At 40.3% G+C, this 21946-nt stretch overlaps 1 protein-coding gene across 1 annotated transcript in view; it reads right to left on the reverse strand.

The window, feature by feature from the left end:
* The window catches only part of LOC110543819 (ran-binding protein 9-like), a 111841-nt gene that overhangs the window by 62059 nt on the left and 27836 nt on the right, over positions 1–21946 (reverse strand). The window contains 4 exon segments of the mRNA XM_060374743.1: positions 12400–12542; positions 12544–12620; positions 12656–12865; positions 12917–13172. Of these exon segments, the coding sequence (XP_060230726.1) occupies positions 12400–12542; positions 12544–12620; positions 12656–12865; positions 12917–13172 (686 nt within the window).

Consider the following 21946-nt stretch of genomic DNA (forward strand, 5'->3'; position numbering starts at 1 on the left):
TCAATCTTTGTTTTCCTAAGACAGGAATTACACGTGCATGCCACCATCTATGCAGTAAGTTTTTTAAATATGTGCCCCGAGGTTCAAACTTAACCCCTCATGCTTGTGTAGTATACACTTTACCTGTTGAGCTATCTGTCTCCCCAAAGTCTATATCCACAATAACCACTTAATAAGCAGACATTTATTGAATTATAGTAACAGTGAAATAGATTTTCAGTAAACTATTCAAATAGTTAGGTTAACCGAGCATGGAAAATTCATGTATTAAAAATTAGACAGTCATAGTTTTGCCTATTCCTATGATCTGTTGGTTCCCAAAACAATACATGCTATTTGCCATTGCTTTTGGTTGTTCACCAGAATGAGAATGTTTAGACCCTATTGACAAAGACACACTTTAATCATAGTACATAGAGACCCCAAGCTGGAGCTGAGCTGGAAACTTCCTCCCTGATAGCTATTGTTCATAGTAACAAAAGATTGCTGGCTACTGGGGAAGAGCAGTGATCAAGAGTCTTCCTCAACTGTGCATACTGTGTGTTGGTGTACTCTTGACCCCCAAACAAGTTGTACCTAACGGTGAATTAAATAGTGGCATGATCAACCACACTTTGATTGTATTTAAGGTCCACTCACATCTGATTCTATAAACCTGACCAAGAGCCATGGCTTCTGGTGGTCATAGGTTCTAATGGGAAGCTACTTCTGTTGTTTTGCTAAATGGACCTTGATGTGCATGCAGAGTGGCTTCTAGGTGTTTGCGTTTATACCCAAAGACTAGTGCTGTTGTTAGCTTTGGTCAAAGAAGCTTCTTTCTACAGTGAGTGGCAGCTACTAGTCAAGTATGGAGAATAAGTGACCTCTGAATGCTCAACCCTAAATGGAAATCTATACTACCTTCTCCAAGGTTCAGGGAACATCACAGAAGAGATGTAGAGAGAATGTTGAGAGCTAGAGGAAGGTGTGGAGTACTGTGGAATGCTGTCATCCAAGCATGGCAGAGCAAAAGCACTCTTGAACTCTCAGCAAATAGGATTATCTGCACAAGCTTGGATCTGTCAACATTGTGATTCATGTAAAGGATCTTCAGATCAGTAGTTAATGGTTATAAGGTAAGGGAGAGACATTTTCTTCAGGGACATTGGCACTGATAAGATGTTCTTGCTCCTGTTTCAACCATCACCCATGCTGTGGAAGCAACCCTAAAGAAACTCACTAGCTTAGACACACACACACACACACACACACACAAACTCACTGGGAGAGGGTCAAAGAAAGAGATCAGTAGGAAAAGAAAGGAAGTTAGTGGGAATAGGACAAGAACAAGGAAAATCTTGACTGATTTTTTAATTGGAATTCTAAATCAACTGCTTTATTATTGGGTTTTTATAACAAAGAGTAAATTTTGGCAGTGACCAAAACTTATTTTAATTTACCACAAATTTTATCCCAACAACAAATAGTAAGGTTTCTGATACTAACCACAACTTCTATGAGTGATCTCAAGATATAATTAAGAAATAACAGCCAAACATATCTAGTACTACAGGAAAAGCCCAGTTTTAAGGGAACTGCAATTAATAAATTATTTATTATTCAAAACAACCCAACGACTGTAGCCTCATTTCACAACTGAGGAAACAAAGTGAAATAAACCATGTCCATTTTAGAAACCTACTGATTTGAATGAGTATTCCAAGCCAAAATAATTGCTGCAAATTAAACTCAAGAATCCTGCTCTAGCAAGAGGTCTGACCCCAAATGCACGATTTCAGGACACTGAGAATTCTTGGAATCATGCCACATCTATCCCCATTTATTTTATCTACTTGAAGGCAGAAAAAAAGGGAATGAATGTTGTAAGGTGCACAAATTCTGAAAGTGCGAGCTGTTCTTGCATGGAATTTTCTCATTCAACATTTGTAACACAGGTTATATAGCATCATTTTTTTTCTGATGATTTTTCAGGTCCTACAGACTGTGCTCATGGCTTGGCAGGATTAACATAGTAAAAATGGCCATCGTACCAAAAGCAATCTACAGATTTAATGCAATACCCATCAAATTGCGAACACAATTCTTTACAGACCTGGAAAGAAACATTCTCAACTTCGTATGGAATAACAAGAAACCCAGAATTGCTAAAACAATCCTCTACAATAAAAGATCTTCTGGAGGTATCTCCATCCCTGATTTCAAGCTGTACTATAGAGCAACAGTTATAAAAACTGCATGGTACATTCATAGAAACAGAATGGTGGATCAATGGAACCGAACAGAAGACCCAGAAATAAACCCACACGCTTATGGACACCTGATTTTTGACAAAGATGCCAAAACCGTACAATGGAAAAAAGATAGCATCTTCAACAAATGGTGATGGTCCAACTGGATGTCTACATGTAGAAAAATGACAATAGATCCATACTTATCACTCTGCACAAAACTGAAGTCCAAGTGGATAAAACACCTAAACATAAAACCAGACACTATAAATCGGCTAGAAAAAAAAAAGTGGGGAATACCCTAGAACTCATTGGTACAGGAGAAAACTTCCTGAACAGAACACCAACAGCACAGGCTCTGAGAGCAACAATCAATAAATGGGACCTCATGAAACTGAAAAGCTTCTGTAAAGCAATGAACACCGTCATCAAAACAAAACGACTGCCTACAGATTGGGAAAGAATCTTCACCAACCCTTTATCTGACAGAGGACTCATATCCAGTAAATATATAAAGAACTAAACAAGCTGAAAAGCAGCAAACCAAGTAATCCACTTAAAAATGGGGAACAGAGCTAAACAGAGAACTCTCTGTAGAGGAATATCGAATGGCAGAGAAGCATTTAAAGTAATGTTCAACCTCATTAGCCATTAGGGAAATGCAAATCAAAACAACCCTGAGTTTTCACCTTACACCCATCAGAATGGCCAAGATCAAGGACTCAAGTGACAACACATGCTGAAGAGGTTGTGGAGAAAGAGGAACCCTTCTCCACTGCTGGTGGGAATGTAAAGTTGTACAACCACTCGGGAAATCATTCTGGAGCTTTCTCAGACAACTAGGAATAGCGCTTCCCTCAAGATCCAGCCATACCACTCCTAGGCATATATCCAAAAGAGCTCAAGTACACAAAAAGGATATTTGCTCAACCATGTTTGTAGCAGCTTTATTTGTAATAGCCAGAAGCTGGAAACAGCCAGATGCCCCTCACCTGAAGAATGGATGCAGAAATTGTGGTACATCTATACAATGGAGTATTACTCAGCAATGAAAAATAAGGAAATCATGAAATTTGCAGGTAAATGGTGGGACCTGGAAAGGATCATTCAGAGTGAGTTGTCCCAGAAGTAAAAAGACACACACGGTATATACTCACTCATATATACATAGTGAGTTCAAGGACAGCCTGGAGGCCCTATCACAGTGGTTCTCAAACTTCCTAATGCTGAGACCCTTTAACAAAGATCCTCACGTTGTTGTGAACTCCAACCATAAAATTATTTCATTGCTACTTCATAACCATATTTCTGCTACAGTTAAAAATCATAATGTAAATATGTGATATACAGGATATTTAATAGGTGAGCCTGGGGAAAGGGTCATTTCACCCCTAAGGTGGTTGCAACTCAGTTTGAGAGTTGCAGACCTATCAGGATAAACAAAGGATAGAGGTGAGCGGAGAGGAAGAAAGAAAATGAGAAAGAGTGCAAAGTGCCTAGATAAATTTTTTGAAGCTGGGCCTGGTGGTGTTGGCCTGTAACCCAACTACTCAGGGAACTGAAGGAGGCAGCTTGCAAAATTAAGGACTATATGGGCAACTTATATAGACTCTGTCTCAAAAACTTAAATCATGCTAGGACTATAGCACAGCAGTAAGCCATTTACCCAGAATGCATTGAAATTCTACTTAAAAACAAATGAAATCACATTCAGCATTCTATCCTGGAGTTTTTGCCTGTCTCCTAAATGATTTTTTAGTTTGTGTTCTTTATGATTCTTGGTATTATAAAGTTCTATGGTTTGCCTAAGACAAAATACCGTGTATCCACAACTACAGTACCACAACCACACAAGATGTTTTCATTGCCTCCATGATCAGTCTCTTTCATCCCTTTCCTTGGACAACAACTCTTTTTCACTGCCTCTACTCTTTGTACCCTTTCTACTTAGTCCTTTTAGACAGGTTGCCTTCACTTAGGAATATAGAGTTCAAATTCATACATGTCTGCATGAACTGATGGCTCACCTCATTAGCCATTGATCATATCCCCTTACATCAAACTTCTTAGGTCTCTTGATCCCATCCATCACCAATTACTGATATATAAATAGGTTGCCACAACTCTAAAGATCATCAGTAAATTTGCTACAAACATTGATAAGCAGAGAAGATTTAAGTACTAACATAAACTAGGTAAATATTTGGGTACAATGTTGCTGGGAAGTAGGGTAAACATATATATAGTCTTCTTTGTTAGTATTGCAAAATGATTTCCAAAGTGGCTATATCATTTTGCATCCCCCCTAACAATAATTTGTTGTTTTATTGTTAGGTAGCCATACCAACAACTGGCACACTCATAGGCTATGTTTATAATTTAGCCATTCTAACATTCTATTTCCTGTTTGGGAGTTTGGAGTTTGTTTTTAAAGAGGCTTTTCATTTCAATGAAGTAGGTGTCAAGAGCACACCTTCAAGAAGAATCTAAGTCTGCAGAGTCAGACACATGTAACTCTATCACAAGCACCAGTGGGGACAGACCTAAGCTTGTAGGTCATTAGAATTGTGATTTCTGTGTTGTTACAAAGTTCCAAATTCCTAAGTAATTACCCTAGCCTCACCCTCCCAGAGTCCTATTATTTCTAAAGCACAGTTGTATGGAAAAAAGGGTTTTCTCCACAATACATTTGTGACATTGCAACAGAAATGCCTGTTGTCTTCTATTACAACACACTATCTGAAGATTTACTTTTAAAGTTTATTTAACTCTATGAATCTTTCCTTGGAATTTTTCTCATCTTCCAGCACAAGCTTACCTGAGAATCTCTTAAAAGGCCTCAAAAGCCCTTGATTTCCTTCATAAGCCTATCCTTCCACCACCCCTACCAGCAAAGGCAGGGCCATAGACTTTCATCAGTATCACCGTCTTCTTTCCGTGCTACTACCCACTCAGTCCGCCTCTGGTGAAAGTCTAATAATGTGGAAAAAATCACTGCCATGAACTCAATACCTGGCTTTCTCAGTGCCACCTATGTTATGTTCAAAAATCTTCAGTGAACCTGTTTCAATTGTTCTAAAAGGCTCATATACATCTTCCTTAACATTAAGCATTTTAAATTTGGTGAGCCTATTTTGTGAAGAAAATGGGAGGCCATTAGATGTAGTCAGAGTCACTTCTCCACTCTGCCACTCCAAAGTGATCCATGTGTACACCAGCCTGCCTTCCATGGTCTATTTCTCCTCTCCTCTCCTCTGCAAACACTCCTACTGGTCTTTACCTGATCAGCATTCATTCAAACTAAGAATCTTAAGCCATTTTTTCTTTAATTTCACCTCTATCCCCCAATGTGCACACTTTCCTCACAACTTCTGTGCCTGTGTGTGATAAACCATTGTCACTTTCAGTACTCTACTAAGGTTGGTATTGAGTAACAAATTACCATACCTTGAACTAAAATCATACTCTCAAACCAAGTTAAATATCATCCAGTTTTACCCACAAATTAAATGAAGTAATGTAGAACTGATACAATTGTAGTCATAGTACTTTCAAAAGTCTTGATTATGTGGGATTTTCATCTACCCTGATGACATCAGAATCAAGCTCTCTCTCAGCTAAAATGTAACCAGATATTGGTTGTTAAAAACAAAGATGTTTTTCCCTTAACCTTCTAAAGAAATCTTTCTATGTTCTTCAATCATGCCCTCTCCTCCACATCCTCTTTACTTGAACACTCCACTTATTCTTTCAACTCCTGTCAGCTGGGTTTGGTTTCCATCATGAAATACAAACTGCTATCCCTAAGGCTACAATGGTCTTACTGTAAAACCAGTGATAATATTTCCAGGCCTAGTCCACTAGAAACTACACTACCCATTGTATAAGTGGCCTCTTTCTCCTTTCTAATTTCCACTGCTTAGGTCCCATAACACTACTCTCCTTTCCACTCAGGTACTTCAAAACAGCTTCTTCTTGGGCCTCCATCTGCCTGTTAATGATGAAGAAAGTGTTCTGCTTCAGCCACAGCTCTCTCCCTCCATACACTAAAACACTGTTGGTTCAACTATCTCCTCAAGGTAAGTCCTAAAACAGTGCTAACAGAAACCTCTCTTCCCAGATGACTTACAAATCCTTTTGAGGAGGTTGTGCCTCACATTGTCCCTAATGAAGAAAGCAGAGCTCAGACTGTGTGGTGCCACAATACTCTGCATTTTTTACTACCCATGGTCCAATCTAAGCCAACACAGGTGTTATGGTTTTGAGTGTGAACTGTCCTCCACAGGCAGATCTTTGGAATTGGTCCCTCGATGTAAGATCTACCAAGGAAGACTGTTGGAACCTTTAACAGTTAACATCCATTGGGCTGGAATAAGTGAGTGTCTGAGGGTGGAGCAGAGGTACTCTCTATTTCTTGATCCATAGCAACAAAGGAAACAGCCGCAGAATCCTTTTGCCACCATAAAGCCCATCATGCTTTCCGCACTATGGAGGACTATGTACCCTCTCAAAAGAATGAACAGAAATAAATCAATTCTCCCCCATGTTGCTTCTGAAAGTTATTTTGTTACAGTGGGAAGAAAAGTAACTAATCCAACATGTTAGCACCCAGTACAAAGAATACTAACTCACATAGTAACCACCCATGTAAAGCTCTAGCCAATAAACTGTGTAGTAGCTCAGCAGACATCATATGTCCCCAGTGCTTCAAATAGGAAAGAAAGATATAACAGTCATGGAACAAAGATCCAAAATCTCAGCTAAAAAAATTTGTGAATTTCCATGGCTGAGATGACTTAAAAACCCTTGATTTCAGAAAGCTTACTCAGCAACTTCTGTAAGGCTCTTTTCCTTCAGCATCTCCTGATTTCCGTGAAAATCTCATAGTAAGATTCCCATAAGATTCCCATTTCTAGGATCTGGCATGGTGGCCACACCCTTAATCACACCATTCAGAATGCTGAGAGGCAGGTGGAACTCTAAGTTCAAGGCCAGCCTCATCTATATAGCAACTTCCAGGCCAGCCAAGGCTACATTGTAAGATCCTGTTTCAGAAACAAACAAAAGATTCCCATTTTCAATTATCCTCAAGGACATTTTAATTCAGTGATAACATCTTCAAAATCATTTGATTAAAGGTTTACTTTAAGAAATCAAGAGGGCTAGGAAGCCAATACTTCTTGATTTCACTCATTATTCATCATATCTCAGTGTTGCCTTTAAAAAATTGTGTGTGTGTGTATGTGTGTGTGTGTATACACATACACATACATTTGTCTATCCCTTCCAACTCTCCAATTTACAGTCTTTAAAGCATTGGCCTTTCTTCCTTATACACTTGAATCTATCTTTCAATCAGTGTGTGGTCTTAAATTAAAATATAATCCAGGCACTTCATTTTTGAAACCTCTTGATGATTCTCCTACAGAATAAAGTCTAAGCTTAATAAATGCTTACAGATGTAAACACTTAGAATATCTGTCTATTCCATGCTTTTGACTTTCCTACTCCCTGCCTTAGACCTTGTTCTCATCTCTTAAACTTGACTACTGAAAGTAACTTTTCTAAGAAACAGCAGCCATTCTAAAATGTGGGTCGTGGATCTTTGGGGGGTCATGTCAAATGACTCCTTCACAGGGGTCCCCTAAATCCATCAGAAACCACATGTTTACACTGGGATTCATATCAGTAGCAAAATTATAGTTATGAAGTAGCAACAAAAATAATTTTATAGTTGGCATCACCACAACATTAGGAAGTATGAGGAACACTGCAATCCTTTCAGGGCCAGCCTGAGTTAGAGGCTCCTATCTTCCACAATATCCTTCTAACATTTCACTCCCTACTGCATTTTATTTTCTTTGAACTCTGTGCAGTCAAAGACAGTATTTTAAACAACTTTAAGCCCAGAAACTGGTACTAAGTAAACATACAGAGAAACCTTACATGAAAGAATGAATGAGTTGAGTAAACAAGGCTTACATAGTTAACAGAATTTTCTGGCCCAAAGCAAACTGCTCAAGTTTTATTGCTAGGTAGATTTTTTTTCTGAGAATAATTATTAAGTTCCATCCAAGCAAATTTATCACAATTTTAGCAAAGAGATCCAAGAGAAAACTCAGTTTGCTTTTAATTCATTTGATTTTTTTTGTTTGTTTTTTGTTTTGATACAAGATCTTAGAATGAAAGCCAGGCTGGCATAATAAAACTGTCTTCAGCCTCCCACTCATCCTGAGATTACAACTACCTACCACCACACCCAGTATGAATTCCTTGTTTTTAAAGATCTCTTAAATTACCCTTATATATTACATAATTGTGTGTGTGTGTATGCACAGTAAATGAGTTTTGTTCCTCAATCACTTTTTCCTCTTATTTTATGGTCTCTCACTGAACTGGAACTGGCTCTTCTCTAGCTGACAACTCCCTAAGACATACCTGTGCTCATTTGGCAAGCCCATCCCCCCAATATACACACATTGCCAGTAGTTTCACATGTACACTGAAACACACAACCTGCTTTCTTGGGAGTTGTCGGGATCTGAAATCTGGTCCTCATGCTTGTAGAGAAAACACGTTACCCACTAAGCCACCTTCTTAGCACCCTTATAATCCTCTGTCCTTGTAAGCAAACATTTGTTAAGATATTTGATCAGACTTAACAAATATACTTTTAAGTCACTGAAATGGCTCAGTAAATAGGAGTGCCACGAATGACCTAAAGCCAATGTCACAGGACCTACAAAATGGAAAGAGAACCAACATTTGAAGTTGTCCTCTGACCTCCACATGAACATGACCATAACACACAATAACACACAAGCCTGCATGTACATTCCTTATTACATTAAAATATATAATAAGGAAAATAGTACAAAAATTTCCAGCAATTATATTTAGTAAGGCTTACAGACAGACTAGTAACTGCTGGGACTTGGGGAGACGGCTCTGCAATTCAAGAAAGCTTGAAGCTCTCCCAGGACCTGAGTTTGGTTCTTGGCACAGACACCGGCTGGGTCACAACTGCTAGTAACTCCAGCTCCAGGGGATCCAATGCCCTCTTCTGGACACCAGGGCACATACACTCAGGCATGCCTACCCGACACCCAAACATAAAAGGAATAAAGATGCTTCAGTTAAAAGGTGCACTTCACCATTTTATCACTTCCTCAGGCTGCCAAGGACCAGTTCTCTGTCATCTGTCTTAAACACTTCAAGGCAGGACTACCAAAGTGTCCCAAATTTTCTGATGCATTACTGAATTTCAGTTACCTTTTCCCTTAATGAGAAATACCTTTGATGGCAACTGTCTTTCAGTAATGAGAAAATAAATCAACACAAATGAAATGAGGTATTATGAATAAAGCAGAGATCATAAAATTTGGAAACAGCAAAATTATTCTTTTAATTTTTTTAATTAATTTATGTGTAGAAGTATTTTGCCTGCATGCATGTATGTGTTCCTGGTGCCCAAAAAGATCAGAAGAGGGCATTAGATTCCTGGGAACTGTAGCTATGGATGGTTTAAGCCACCATGGTGGTGCTAGGAATTAAACCCAAGTCCTCTGCAAGCTCAAGAAGTGCTCTTAACAGTTGAGCCATCTCTTTAACCCCACAAAATTGTTAGTCATTGCTGACATACACAAAACTGCAAAAATATAACCTTCAGGTGCTCTCACTTCTCATATCTAATTATGTCAGATCTGTTTCTGTCTATTTAAAGAGTCCTGTTAGTGTGTGTGCATGCGCATTCTGGAGAGAAAGACACTATCTGTAATTGAAGCATTCATGCTAAATGAACCCAATGTCATATTCATTAAATGTTTCTTTAATGTTCATTTAATAAACACATTTAATGTTTATGTAATATAACTTTAATAAAATAAAGTTTTTATAATCAAGTCTAAACCTGTCACTTTAGAAATTAATCAACTGACAATTTTTTAAATAAGAGGGCCAGTCTTTAGTGTTTCAATAATAGCTTGTTAAATAAAAAAATAAAAAAATAAAACTCAAAATTTTAACATAAAACCAGCAAAATTGCTCAGTGGGTAAGGACACCTGCCAACAAGCCTGATGACCTGAATTAAATCCCTAGGATTCACATGGAATAAAGAGAGAACCCACTCTCAAATTTGTACTCTGAGCTCCACATCTGTACCATGTCAAACTGATAGGAGCAAACACCCACAAAAATGCAAACAGCTACATGAAAAAAAAATTACATACACTGATCCATATACACCATAACTGTCCTGCAATTCAATCCATTTTTTATCTAGGTATCTGTCATTGTTAATATGATACCTTCAGATCTCTTAAGATACTGGATCAGCAATTCCAATGTAGAATAAAATGTTAAACATGGGATGTGTGCAGACTAAAAGAAGTCAAGATCATCATTCTTGGAAATCGACTTTGATGAATCTTTTACAATTTTTGTAATACAGAAAAATGCAAAGGAAAATTTTCACGTTAAAAAAGCAATGCAGCACAAGGATACATTACATAAAACATCTACTCTTAGGTATGACTTTTATGTTTTATTAATCACTACCTACAACAATTCATTTTTGCTATTGAGTTAAAATTACCCATTGTGTTTGGTGTCCTCTCAGAAGACAAAAAAAAAAAAAAAAAAAAAAAAAAAAAATCAGTAACACCAGAAAAGACACAGACTTTAAAATAGTAAGACTCCATGAAGGTTTGGAAGAGAGACACTGTCTTGGAACATGCAGAAACGGAGAGACAAAAAAGATAAAAACCGGTGAAAAGGATGACAACAACAAATCTGTTCTTCCAGAACTAATGGTTCATGATTATGAAACAACGATGTTTCCAAAAAGTGAACATCAATGTTACACAACAGAAAGTTATAGAAAGGACAACAGGAAAAATAACTGTGACAACAATATTATAACATTCAAACCCCAACCACAAAAGCATGCATTTGTCTCTGGTCTAGATGATTAATTTTACATAAAGGAAGTAAATACAACCAATGAAGGAATGTTATAATGTCAAATAAGCCACAATCCTGAGTCTTAAGCTACCATGGAAATTTCCTTTCTGACCATCCAGCTCAACTCCCACAGCACTCAGAAGGCACTGAGGCCCTCTCTCCTAACATACCTAGTACCACTAGGGAATACTGGGACTCAGGAAAGCTGGGATTCTTTGTTCAATAATCTCCCCTACAGAGTCTATGCCTTTAAATGCTTTTTATTTATACCATAAACGACTTAATATGAAGTGTTTTCTAATCTAACAGAAGCATTCTGGCAAATAAAACAGAACTAAACACTTCATAGCATAACACTTACTGTTCACACACATTTAAAAACAGAATTAAGTAATAATACACAAGAAAATCAACAAAATGTCCTAACTAAAAGGGAAAAAAGTACTTTGGAATTTGGAAATTTTCAGCCACTTAGATTAAGGAATATAATGTTTGAAATAGTAAGTACTTTTTTGGATCTACGCAATAAGAAAGAATGTTCAATAAGGCCCATGTTTGTGTAGATTCTTTACAACCAAATCATTCAGTAGATTTCTGTTGCTATATTCATTAAACAGTAGCTGATTTTTTCAAGATTCTTCTCAAACCCCAGTTGTTAATACTTTCAGAATCTTGTCAAAAGTTTTATAAACTCTACATACGTGTCATCTGAAGTCCCTTCCTTTAGAGGCAAACAAAAGGAGCCTGCTTAGAATGTAAACACTCCTCTGCTTTAGAGTCAGAATAACCAGGATGTGTTTCCAAACTGATAGCACTGCACTGGGTTTTACCCATTCCACACAAGTAAACTTGATGAAAGTAATTAATCTTAGGTACAATTCAACCCTGACTCTGACATTTATAATTTCTATACAATACAATTGCTTAAAGATTTGTGTTAACCTAGGAAGATTGGGGATGTACCTCAGAATCCTGTCTCCCACCACCACTGCATAAGAGGAGATAACCTGACCTTCTCTACCTGGAGAACAATATAATCCAAATCTGGCCAATAGATTTATGTCAGCGAAAGAGGAAGGGGCAATGTGTCCTGTCATCCTGGATTCCCTCAAAGCATCCTGCTCTAGGCCTAGGAAGCCCAGCTCCTTCCCTAGCCCAGAGCCTCACACAGCACTGTCTGATCTCTAAGTGAGACCTGGAATCCCATACCTTTGTAGTACACCCGCAGGTTGTTCTGTGAGATGCCAATGTAGCTGAACTTGTCCTTCAGGCTCCAGGACCTGGGCAGTGGAGTCTTGTGCTCATCCACGGCTGGGTAGAGGCTCTTCAAACGCTGCTGTAGCTCCTGCTCAGAAAGAGGCGGCGTCACTACTCGAAGTCTCCAGGGCCGGGACCTGAATGCCTGTGGCCGAGCCTGGAAAGATTGCGGCCTAGCCCGGAATGCCTGCGGCCCAGCCAGGGACACGTCTAGGCCAGGTGGAGCACTGGTGGCATTGGCCGCTGAGGCGGTGGCCTGGGGCAGCATGGGTAGCGGAGGGTGGGGCAGCATGGAGGCCACCTCAGTCCCTAAGCCTCCACCAGGTGAACCAGCCTGGGAGGAGTCAATGCTGGCGGCCATGGGCGCGGGCAGGGCGTCTCCGGAGCCAGAGGCCCCATTGTCAGCTGGAGGCAGACACTGCTCAGACATCCCTGCAGAGACTCAGAGAGTGGCTCCTCCACTAGTCACCGCTTCCTCCTGTGCTTCCCTGGTCGCTGTCACGGTGACGCCCGGAGGCGCTGTCACTGTGCTTCCCTGGTCGCTGTCACTGTGACGCCCTGAGGCGCTGTCACTCTGACGCCTAGTGTGTGCGTCCCGGAAGTCGGAGCGCAGAGGTTGAGGAGACCTTCTCTGGGTGGGCTGGGGGCGCGAGGAAGCCTCAGCCAGGCGCTGGTGGCAGTTTGACCCAGAGTGGTGGGACGCCAAATGGAGCTGGCGGGCCGGCCTGGGTGAGGTGGGGAAAAGAAGCAGAGAGCCTGCGAGGGGCGCTGCTCTCCCGTCTGTTTCCGGTGGGCAGGCAGGCTGTGGAGACCCTTCACTGGCAGAACCAGGCGAGGGGGGTGGCGCCTGGCGGGAGCATGGTGAGCCCTCCTTCTGGCTGCTTGGCGGCCTAGGGCTCCCTGGTGCAGGCAAAGCTCTGCTTCTCTCCTTGAGCCATTCCCTCAGACTCAGCGAGCCTGCTTTGCACCCAGGGAGAGAAATTGAGCCCTGCTGGGCCACAGGGAGCTTAGCCAGGGATTCCCTAGGGGGTCCATAAAGGGCCGCAGGAAATCATTTCTGAAGGAGAAGTGTCTCTCTTAAAACAGTTACTCTCTCATTAATCAATTAATTAATTAATTAATGAGGGAGTCCCTGTGAACTTCATGAGGAAAAAAAGCCACGTTAAGAATGACAATGTACCAGTTTACATTCCCACCAGCAGTGGAGAAGGGTTCCTCTTTTTCCACAACCTCTTCAGCATGTGTTGTCACTTGAGTTTTTGATCTTGGCCATTCTCATGGCTGTAAGGTGAAATCTCAGGGTTGTTTTGATTTGCATTTCCCTAATGGCTAGTGAGGTTGAGCATTTCTTTAAGTGCTTCTCTACCATTCGGTATTCCTCTACAGAGAATTCTCTGTTTAGCTCTGTTCCCCATTTTTTAAGTGGGTTACTTGGTTTGCTGTTTTTCAGTTTCTTTAGTTCTTTATGATATGAGTCCTCTGTCAGATAAAGGGTTGGTGAAGATTCTTTCCCAATATGTAGGAGGTCGCTTTGTTTTGATGATGGTGTCATTTGCTTTGCAGAAGCTTTTCAGTTTCATGAAGTCTCATTTATTGATTGTTGCTCTTAGAGCCTGTGCTGTTGGAGTTCTGTTCAGGAAGCTTTCCCCTGTACCAATGAGTTCTAGGGTATTCCCCACTTTTATTTCAAGCCGATTTAATGTGTCTGGTTTTATGTTGAGGTCTTTGATCCATTTGGACTTCAGTTTTGTGCAGGGTGATAAGTATGGATCTATTTTCATTTTTCTACATGTAGACATCCAGTTGGACCAGCATCATTTGTTGAAGATGCTATCTTTTTTCCATTGTATGGTTTTGTCGTCTTTGTCAAATATCAGGTGTCCATAAGTGTGTGAGTTTATTTCTGTGTCCTCTGTTCGGTTCCATTGATCCACCATTCTGTTTCTATGCCAGTACCATGCAGTTTTTAAAACTGTTGCTCTATAGTACAACTTAAGATCAGGGATGGAGATACCTCCGGAAGATCTTTTATTGTAGAGGATTGTTTTACAATTCTGGGTTTCTTGTTATTCCATATGAAGTTGAGAATTTTTCTTTCCAGGTCTGTAAAGAATTGTGTTGGTAATTTGATGGGCATTGCATTGAATCTGTAGATTGCTTTTGGTAAGATGGCCATTTTTACTATGTTAATCCTACCAAGCCATGAGCATGGGAGATCTTTCCATCTTCTCATATCTTCTAGTTCTTTCTTCAGAGATTTGATATTTTTTTCATACAAGTCTTTGACTTCCTTGGTTAGGGTTACTCCGAGGTACCTTATGTCATTTGTGGCTATTGTGAAGGGTGTTGTTTCCCTAATTTCTTTCTCAGCCCTTTTGTCTTTTGTATACAGGAGGGCTACTGATTTTTTTGAGTTAATTTTGTATCCGGCCACTTTGCTGAAGGTGTTTATCAGCAGTAGGAGTTCCCTGGTAGAGTTTTTGGGGTCACTCACATATACTATCATATCATCTGCAAATAGTGATAATTTGACTTCTTCCTTTCCAATTTGTATCCCCTTGATCTCCTTCAACTGTCTTATTGCTCTAGCAAGGACTTCCAGAACTATGTTGAAGAGATATGGAGAGAGTGGGCAGCCTTGTGGGCAGCTGACATCCCTATAACACTGTTTAAGCAGTCAGTCTCTGTCTATCAGCCATTGCTGCCATGGCCATGGATATATGCTTGCCAATTTTTGAATGTGGATGAATGGTGTGGAGCTCAGAAGTTAGAGAGCAGAGGGACTGCCATGACGGTGGCATTTGTGAGAGATATCTATTTCTTCCAGAAAAATAGTAAAATCTTGATGTTTCCTTCAATGGATTTGAAGAGGCTTGGAGCCCATGTGTTCCATCTTGGCTATCAACTTGTCGATCATGATGTCCATGGAACACTTTGCTATTTTAGGATAAATGAAAGTTTTATTGTTCTTTAAATTCAGTTCCATCATGTAAGTGTGTTTTGAGATGAAGAATTCAGACCATAGACTAGAGTTAGGGAGATTTTTTTTATTACTATTAAAGAACACTGTAATTAGGTTTAGTGTGGGTTTTTTAAGATGTAAATTAATAGGAATGACTACTGATTTGGGTCAGGTGCTTTGGCTAAGGGAGTTTTCCAGTGACCCATCATACTCTTCTAAAACAAAATCAGAGTGGACGCAGGACTAGCCACAGGATTATCATCATGGATTGCTGCAGCCATGAATAATCTGAAGGAATGGGCGGGCATGTGAGCGTTAGCAGGGCTTCTGGTGTTGGTCTCCTTGGTTTGCCGGTGGTATATATGCAAGATTAGAGTCTCACAACAGCGTAATGCAGCCATGACCATTCAGGCCTTTACAGCCATTGAAGCAGGACAGTCTCCCCAAGCATGGTTGGCTACCATAAAAAGCCAAAATGTTACACTCAGGATGCGAGGCTAAGCACTGCAACTCAGGGTCAGCTGCTTTGGACCCAGAGAAGAGCATGTCTGATTGCATGCGGGTTGATGCCCCACGTCCCGCCTCTGAGAAAAAGGTATCAGTCGGGTCTGATGCTCTTTGGGTGGATGACACCTAAATGAACATCAGTACAAAGTCCCAATTTATTTCTAATATCAGAGATCAGACCTCTACTCTTGCCTGATGCGTCCAAAACAAAAAGGGGGAACTGTAGAGAGCTGCGTAATGCCACGCCTGAAAGATGGAGCTGGTTTCTGTCTTCCACCTTCCCGATGGTGAGTGCTCTCTGTCACTGACAACTCCACATTTGGCTAAGGCCGAGGATCTGGCTTGCTTCCATGTATGTGGACCTATCTGCATTGCCCACGTGGCATGCTGAGGATGGCTATCCAGAGGCTATTTAAAGTGGCCTGGCTTTCCCCAGGGTCAGAAGATTGTTCAAGGTTCCTGAATAAACTGCATTGAAAAAAAAATGACAATGTAGACTGGCAGATCATTAAAGAGCAGGAAACTGGATTGCTTGTGCATTTAGGAAGGGCTTCTGGAGATATATAAACATTTTATGAGCTTATTATTTCTCAAGGTAGGCTGCTTTGTTAGGTAGCAAAAATTATGCCCTTTTTTAACATGGGAATATTTACTGAGGTCAACAGAGGTTTTTTTTTTTGTTTATTTTTAAGATGGGAGAGGGACTTCTTACTTTGCAGTTCTCAGTAGAGTCTTCTCATTTGGCACAATTTGCCATGTGTTGCTCTCTGACCACACAAATCATTGCTATTCTGTTTCCACCACTTCCTTTTCATTAGCTTATCCTTTCCAAGGCCAGCAAAAATAGGGACTCACTCATGTAACCTACATGATACAGATTCTGATATTGTGTTGGCTTTCTGGGATACTATAGTGGCAATTATTGGGCCAAATAAGCATGGAGTGTTTGACTAAATAGAGAACTAGTGATTTTGTTTTAGAAGAGTATGATGGGTCACTGGAAAACTCCTTTAGCCAAAGCACCTGACCCAAACCAGTAGTCATTCCTATTAATTTCCACCTTAAAAAACCCACACTAAACCTAATTACAGTGTTCTTTAATAATAATAAAAAAATCTCCCTAACTCTATTCTATGGTCTGAATTCTTCATCTCAAAACACACTTACATGATGGAACTGAATTTAAAGAACAATAAAACTTTCATTTATCCTAAAATAGCAAAGAGTTTCATGGACATCATGATCGACAAGTTGATAGCCAAGATGGTACACATGGGCTCCAAGCCTCTTCAAATCCATTGAAGGAAACATCAAGATTTTACTATTTTTCTGGAAGAAATAGATATCTCTCACAAATGCCACCGTCATGGCAGTCCCTCTGCTCTCTAACTTCTGAGCTCCACACCATTCATCCACATTCAAAAATTGGCACGCATATATCCATGGCCATGGCAGCAATGGCTGATAGACAGAGACTGACTGCTTAAACAGTGTTATAGGGATGTCAGCTGACTGATGCCTTCTACTCAGGATAGCCCTGCAGTGGATGGACACCTCAGAGTCCATCCTCCAGAAAGTATCTATTAAGTGTCTGACACCTTCTTTTCTCACTATGGCCAGACATGGTGTAGTAGAGAAGACACTTTCCTGCTGGGAAAGGGACCCTTGACATAGATGGTCTTCAATACCAGGAAAGAAGTTCAGACACTGGCCAGCTTCATGTATGTCCATGATATATCCTTCTATATTATATTTGTGAAAACTGTCACAAACTGTGTGCCAAGATCTATAATATGGGTTTAGGGTATGCATTACTTAATCAGTTGCTGCATAGCAAACATCCCCAAAACTCAGTGAATTAAGATTTATCATTAAACATATCTGTGGAGCAAGTTTCTTCTGAATTAGTAACTGTTCTGTTGCTAGAAAGAAACACATGTCTAAGGTGACTTGTGTAAAAGAATGCATTTAATTAGAGGCTTACTCATAGTTTTAAAGAGTTAGTCCATGATTAACATGACAGGAAGCATGACAGCAGACAGACTTTGTGATGGAGAAGTAACAGAGAGCTCACAACTTGATCTGAAAGGTGCAGGCAGAGAGCCAGAGAGCTAGAGAGTGGGAGAGACAGAGAGAACAAAAGAGAGAGATTGGGTCTGCTGTGAGTTTTTGATGCCTAAAATCCCAACACTAGAGATATATTCCTCTAATAAGGAGCCACCTAATACTTTTCAAACAATTCCACTAACTGGAGACCAGTTATGTATTCAAAGATACGAACCTATGGGAGCCATTCTCATTCAAACCACCACACCTTCTCTGTGTCCTGTGCTTGAATGACCTTATCTCGGGCATTCAAAGTGTGTCCACTGTGGCTGTTTGTCATCTTAAGACTTGACTTAGGAAAGGATCTGCTGCTAAGATTACAGATGTCGTCACTCGCAGGATTTCTTTCCACAGGAATGATAAGGACCCCACATCATTATTAGCTATTGGCCAGAGGTGGCTGTCAGAGTGGGCCTCTTCAAAATGGCAGCAGATTTTATCAAAGTGTAGCCAGTCCTGAAGATACCTGATAAAACAGGATCAGATGAATGGGGAGGAGGTCCCCTCCATCAGTGGACTTGGAAAGGGGCACGGTGGAGATGAGGGAGGGAGGGAGGGAGGGACTGGGAGGGAATGAGGGATCAGGACACGGCTGGGATACAGAGTTAATAAAATGTAACTGATAAAAAAAATAAAATAAAAGAAAAGAAAAAAAAAGTGTGCAAATCCAGAAGACAACAGCACTAAGACAAAACCTAGGGTGAGATGACACATTGTCAATTTGCCATAATGTCTATTAAAAGCAAACTTCTAAGCCAGCTCACATTCATACAGAGAGAATGTGACATGGCCATTTACAACAGAATTTGACATTTGTGACAAGTTCAGGTTCCTTTGACTCCAGGAGATTGCACTTGTTCCAACATTATCACATAAAGATTCTAAACCAGAGGCTGACAAAGCTCTTTTGCAATAAACTATGTACTTGGCATGTTCAGTCATGTGGGCCATATGTATCCATTGAAACGTCTCAACTTCACCATTGTCAATGAAGTTAGTCATTGACAACATATAAACAAATGGACGTGATTGTGTGACAATAATACTTTTTTTTTTCCAAAAATATACAACAAGGTGGACAATACAAGATATGGTTAGTGGTACCTGCTCTATATAAGACCAGGTCACTGGGAGTACATTTCCAGATGCCAAGAAGTTCAGTTTGTTACCCACAACATATATGGCATCCCTATACTGGATGACCTCTTGCGACACCTAAACAGGTTTTGGATACTTCTGCAGCTAGCCTGTGACAAATAAAAATAAATGCCCATAGTTATCCCAGGGTAGTGAACTCCAGAAAGAAGAGGTCCAAGCTGGGGTTAGTTTTTAGTTTGTGTTTATTAATCAACCTTTATACATATAGAATGCTTTGTTGGCTATGGGAGTAAGGAAGAGAAGAAATAGGAATTACAGGCAATATTGATGTTGGTCAGGGCACCAGGTTCTTAGAAACAAGGACTGAGAGCCAACTGCTGCTCCTTAGAAACACATGATTCTAGTACAGGGGCAGATAGACCAAGGTCTGAAAAGGAAGGGTTCTGACTCTGAATAAACATGTTATCTTGGACAGAACACAGAGGTGGCACTGCTGGTGATTGCCACACACAAAAGTACAATGATTTGAAGTCCAATGTTCAGGGCAAAAAGGGCCTGCTGAGTCACATGGGACAATACAAATGTGCTGCTTCATATCAGGATTTTCTTTTTTAGATTTATTTCTTTATTTTACATATGAGTACTCTATTTGCATGTACATCTGCATGACAGTAGAGGACACCAGATCTTATTATAGATGGTTGTGAGCCACCATGTGGTTGCTGGGAATTGAACTCAGGACCTCTGGAAGAGCAGACAGTGCTCTTAACCTCTGAGCCATCTCTCCAGCCCCCATATATCAGGATTTTTTAAAGAAATGATTACACAATGCAGCATTCATGAAACAAAATCCACGTGGAAAACCAGTTATTTGAAAGGAAACTGCATGTTTCATTCATCTTTTCTTGGTGATCTGGGACAAAAAAAAAATCGCAATTTTGGATGGGATGATCTTCATTAATAATTATTTGACAAGTTAATACAGTCTCAACCTTCTTTTGAGTTCCCTCTTAACTTTTTTTTTTCTTTCCAAATTCCTGTGGTTTTCTCTTAATTGGGAAAAGGAATATCCTATTTTCCACACTGATGTCTATGTCCTTCTTGTTGATAGCTGCTGACATGCCGAATGCATTCTATGGGAACAGCAACAGAAAAGGTTCAGAAAAATTTCATCTTGTCCAGTAGTGCTTCTGAATCAATGGTTGAGTTCATGGTGAAATTCTAGATGAGGAGGGTTGAACCAGAAAAATCTCTGAGCCCCGGGGAAAGGCATCTACCATACCTGAAGGTGCTATAGTTAAGTGGATGCTCCCTTGTGCAAGCAGCCAAAGGCATAGAGTAGGAATAATGACACAGGAAAGGGACCTTAGGAGCCAAAAGTAGGCAATGTATTGGAAACAGAGTAGAAAATGATAGTCCTTTTGGTTAATGATAAATAGCTCTCCAAAGTGTCAAATATCATGGGGCTGTAACTTGCCTACACACTGTGGGTTGGCCGTAAAAGTGGACTGCATGTTTTTCATCAACTCTTCAGAAACAATTGGATGAAACACGCAATGCTAGGTTGCACACAGATTGGAGTCCACTAAAAATTGAACTCAAGGCCTGGTACATGTTCTACCACTGGGCTACAATCATAGACCCTAGGGGGATAATCTGTGCTTGAAATAGAACTATTTGAAATGATTTAGTGAAACCACTTTAGAAATCATTTCTTTAATTATGCCTAATTATGCTTGGTAAGCTTTTAACATTTTTTGTTTGATTCCTTTAAGCACCTTCAAAGATCCACAAGGAGAAGTATGTACACCAATCTGTGCGACTTTCTGAACCTTTGTATTTCAAAGATGCTAAAATATCTGTATCTTTAAAATGATAAAACATTTTAGAGAACTTCAGTCATTTTCCTGCTTCAGCTACAAGTATCTAACTTAGAAATACACATCAACTATTTAAAGGTCTGCAGCACTTGCTGGTACTGGCTGCCAATAGTCCCTCACATACACCCTTTACCATAGTGCACATGGAAGCTCACTATAGGTAATACATTTTACCTATAGGTAAAATTATAGGTGATAGTAACTATAGGTAAATTTGCTCCACACAGAGCTTTGAGGTTCATGAGAAACCAAAGTTTCAGTGAGTCCTATGCCACCATACAACATTCACTCAATGTGAAGGGTGCAGTCTGGTACAAAGTCACACTGGCATTTGGTGACACCCTTTGAAGTGTCCCCCAAAAAATATCCATAGCCAAGGCTGAGAACCTATGTCAAGGAGCCTGGTGGATGTGCTTGTCTTGGTGGATGTCCTCTTGAAAGAGGACAATCATTGGGGGAGTCAGAGGCAGGTGGAGATTGAGGCCAGCCTGGTCTGCAAATAGAGTCCAGGACAACCACGGATACACAGAGAAACCTTGTCTCCAGGAAAAAAAAGAAGGAAATGGAAGAAAGGAAGGAAGGAAGGAAGGAAGGAAGGAAGGAAGGAGGGAGGGAGGGAGGGAGGGAGGGAGGGAGGGAGGGAGGGGGGAGGGAGGGAAGGAGGGAGGGAGGGAGGGAGGGAGGGAAGGAGGGAGGGAGGGAGGGAGGGAGGAAGGAAGGAAGGAAGGAAGGAAGGAAGGAAGGAAGGAAGGTGGAAGCAAGGAAGAAAGGACAAGGATAACACTGGATTGTCCTGTGGACTCTAAATCCCATGGCAGATGTTGTTGTAACTGAGTCAGAAGGAAATCTGAGACAGAAAATAGAAGATATACATTGTCCTAGTCACTTTTTTATTACTGCAGTAAAACTACATGACCAGGCAACCTGTAAAAAAGAAAGCATTTAA

Source organism: Meriones unguiculatus, chromosome X, assembly GCF_030254825.1.
Source record: "Meriones unguiculatus strain TT.TT164.6M chromosome X, Bangor_MerUng_6.1, whole genome shotgun sequence".
Lineage (NCBI taxonomy): Eukaryota > Metazoa > Chordata > Mammalia > Rodentia > Muridae > Meriones > Meriones unguiculatus.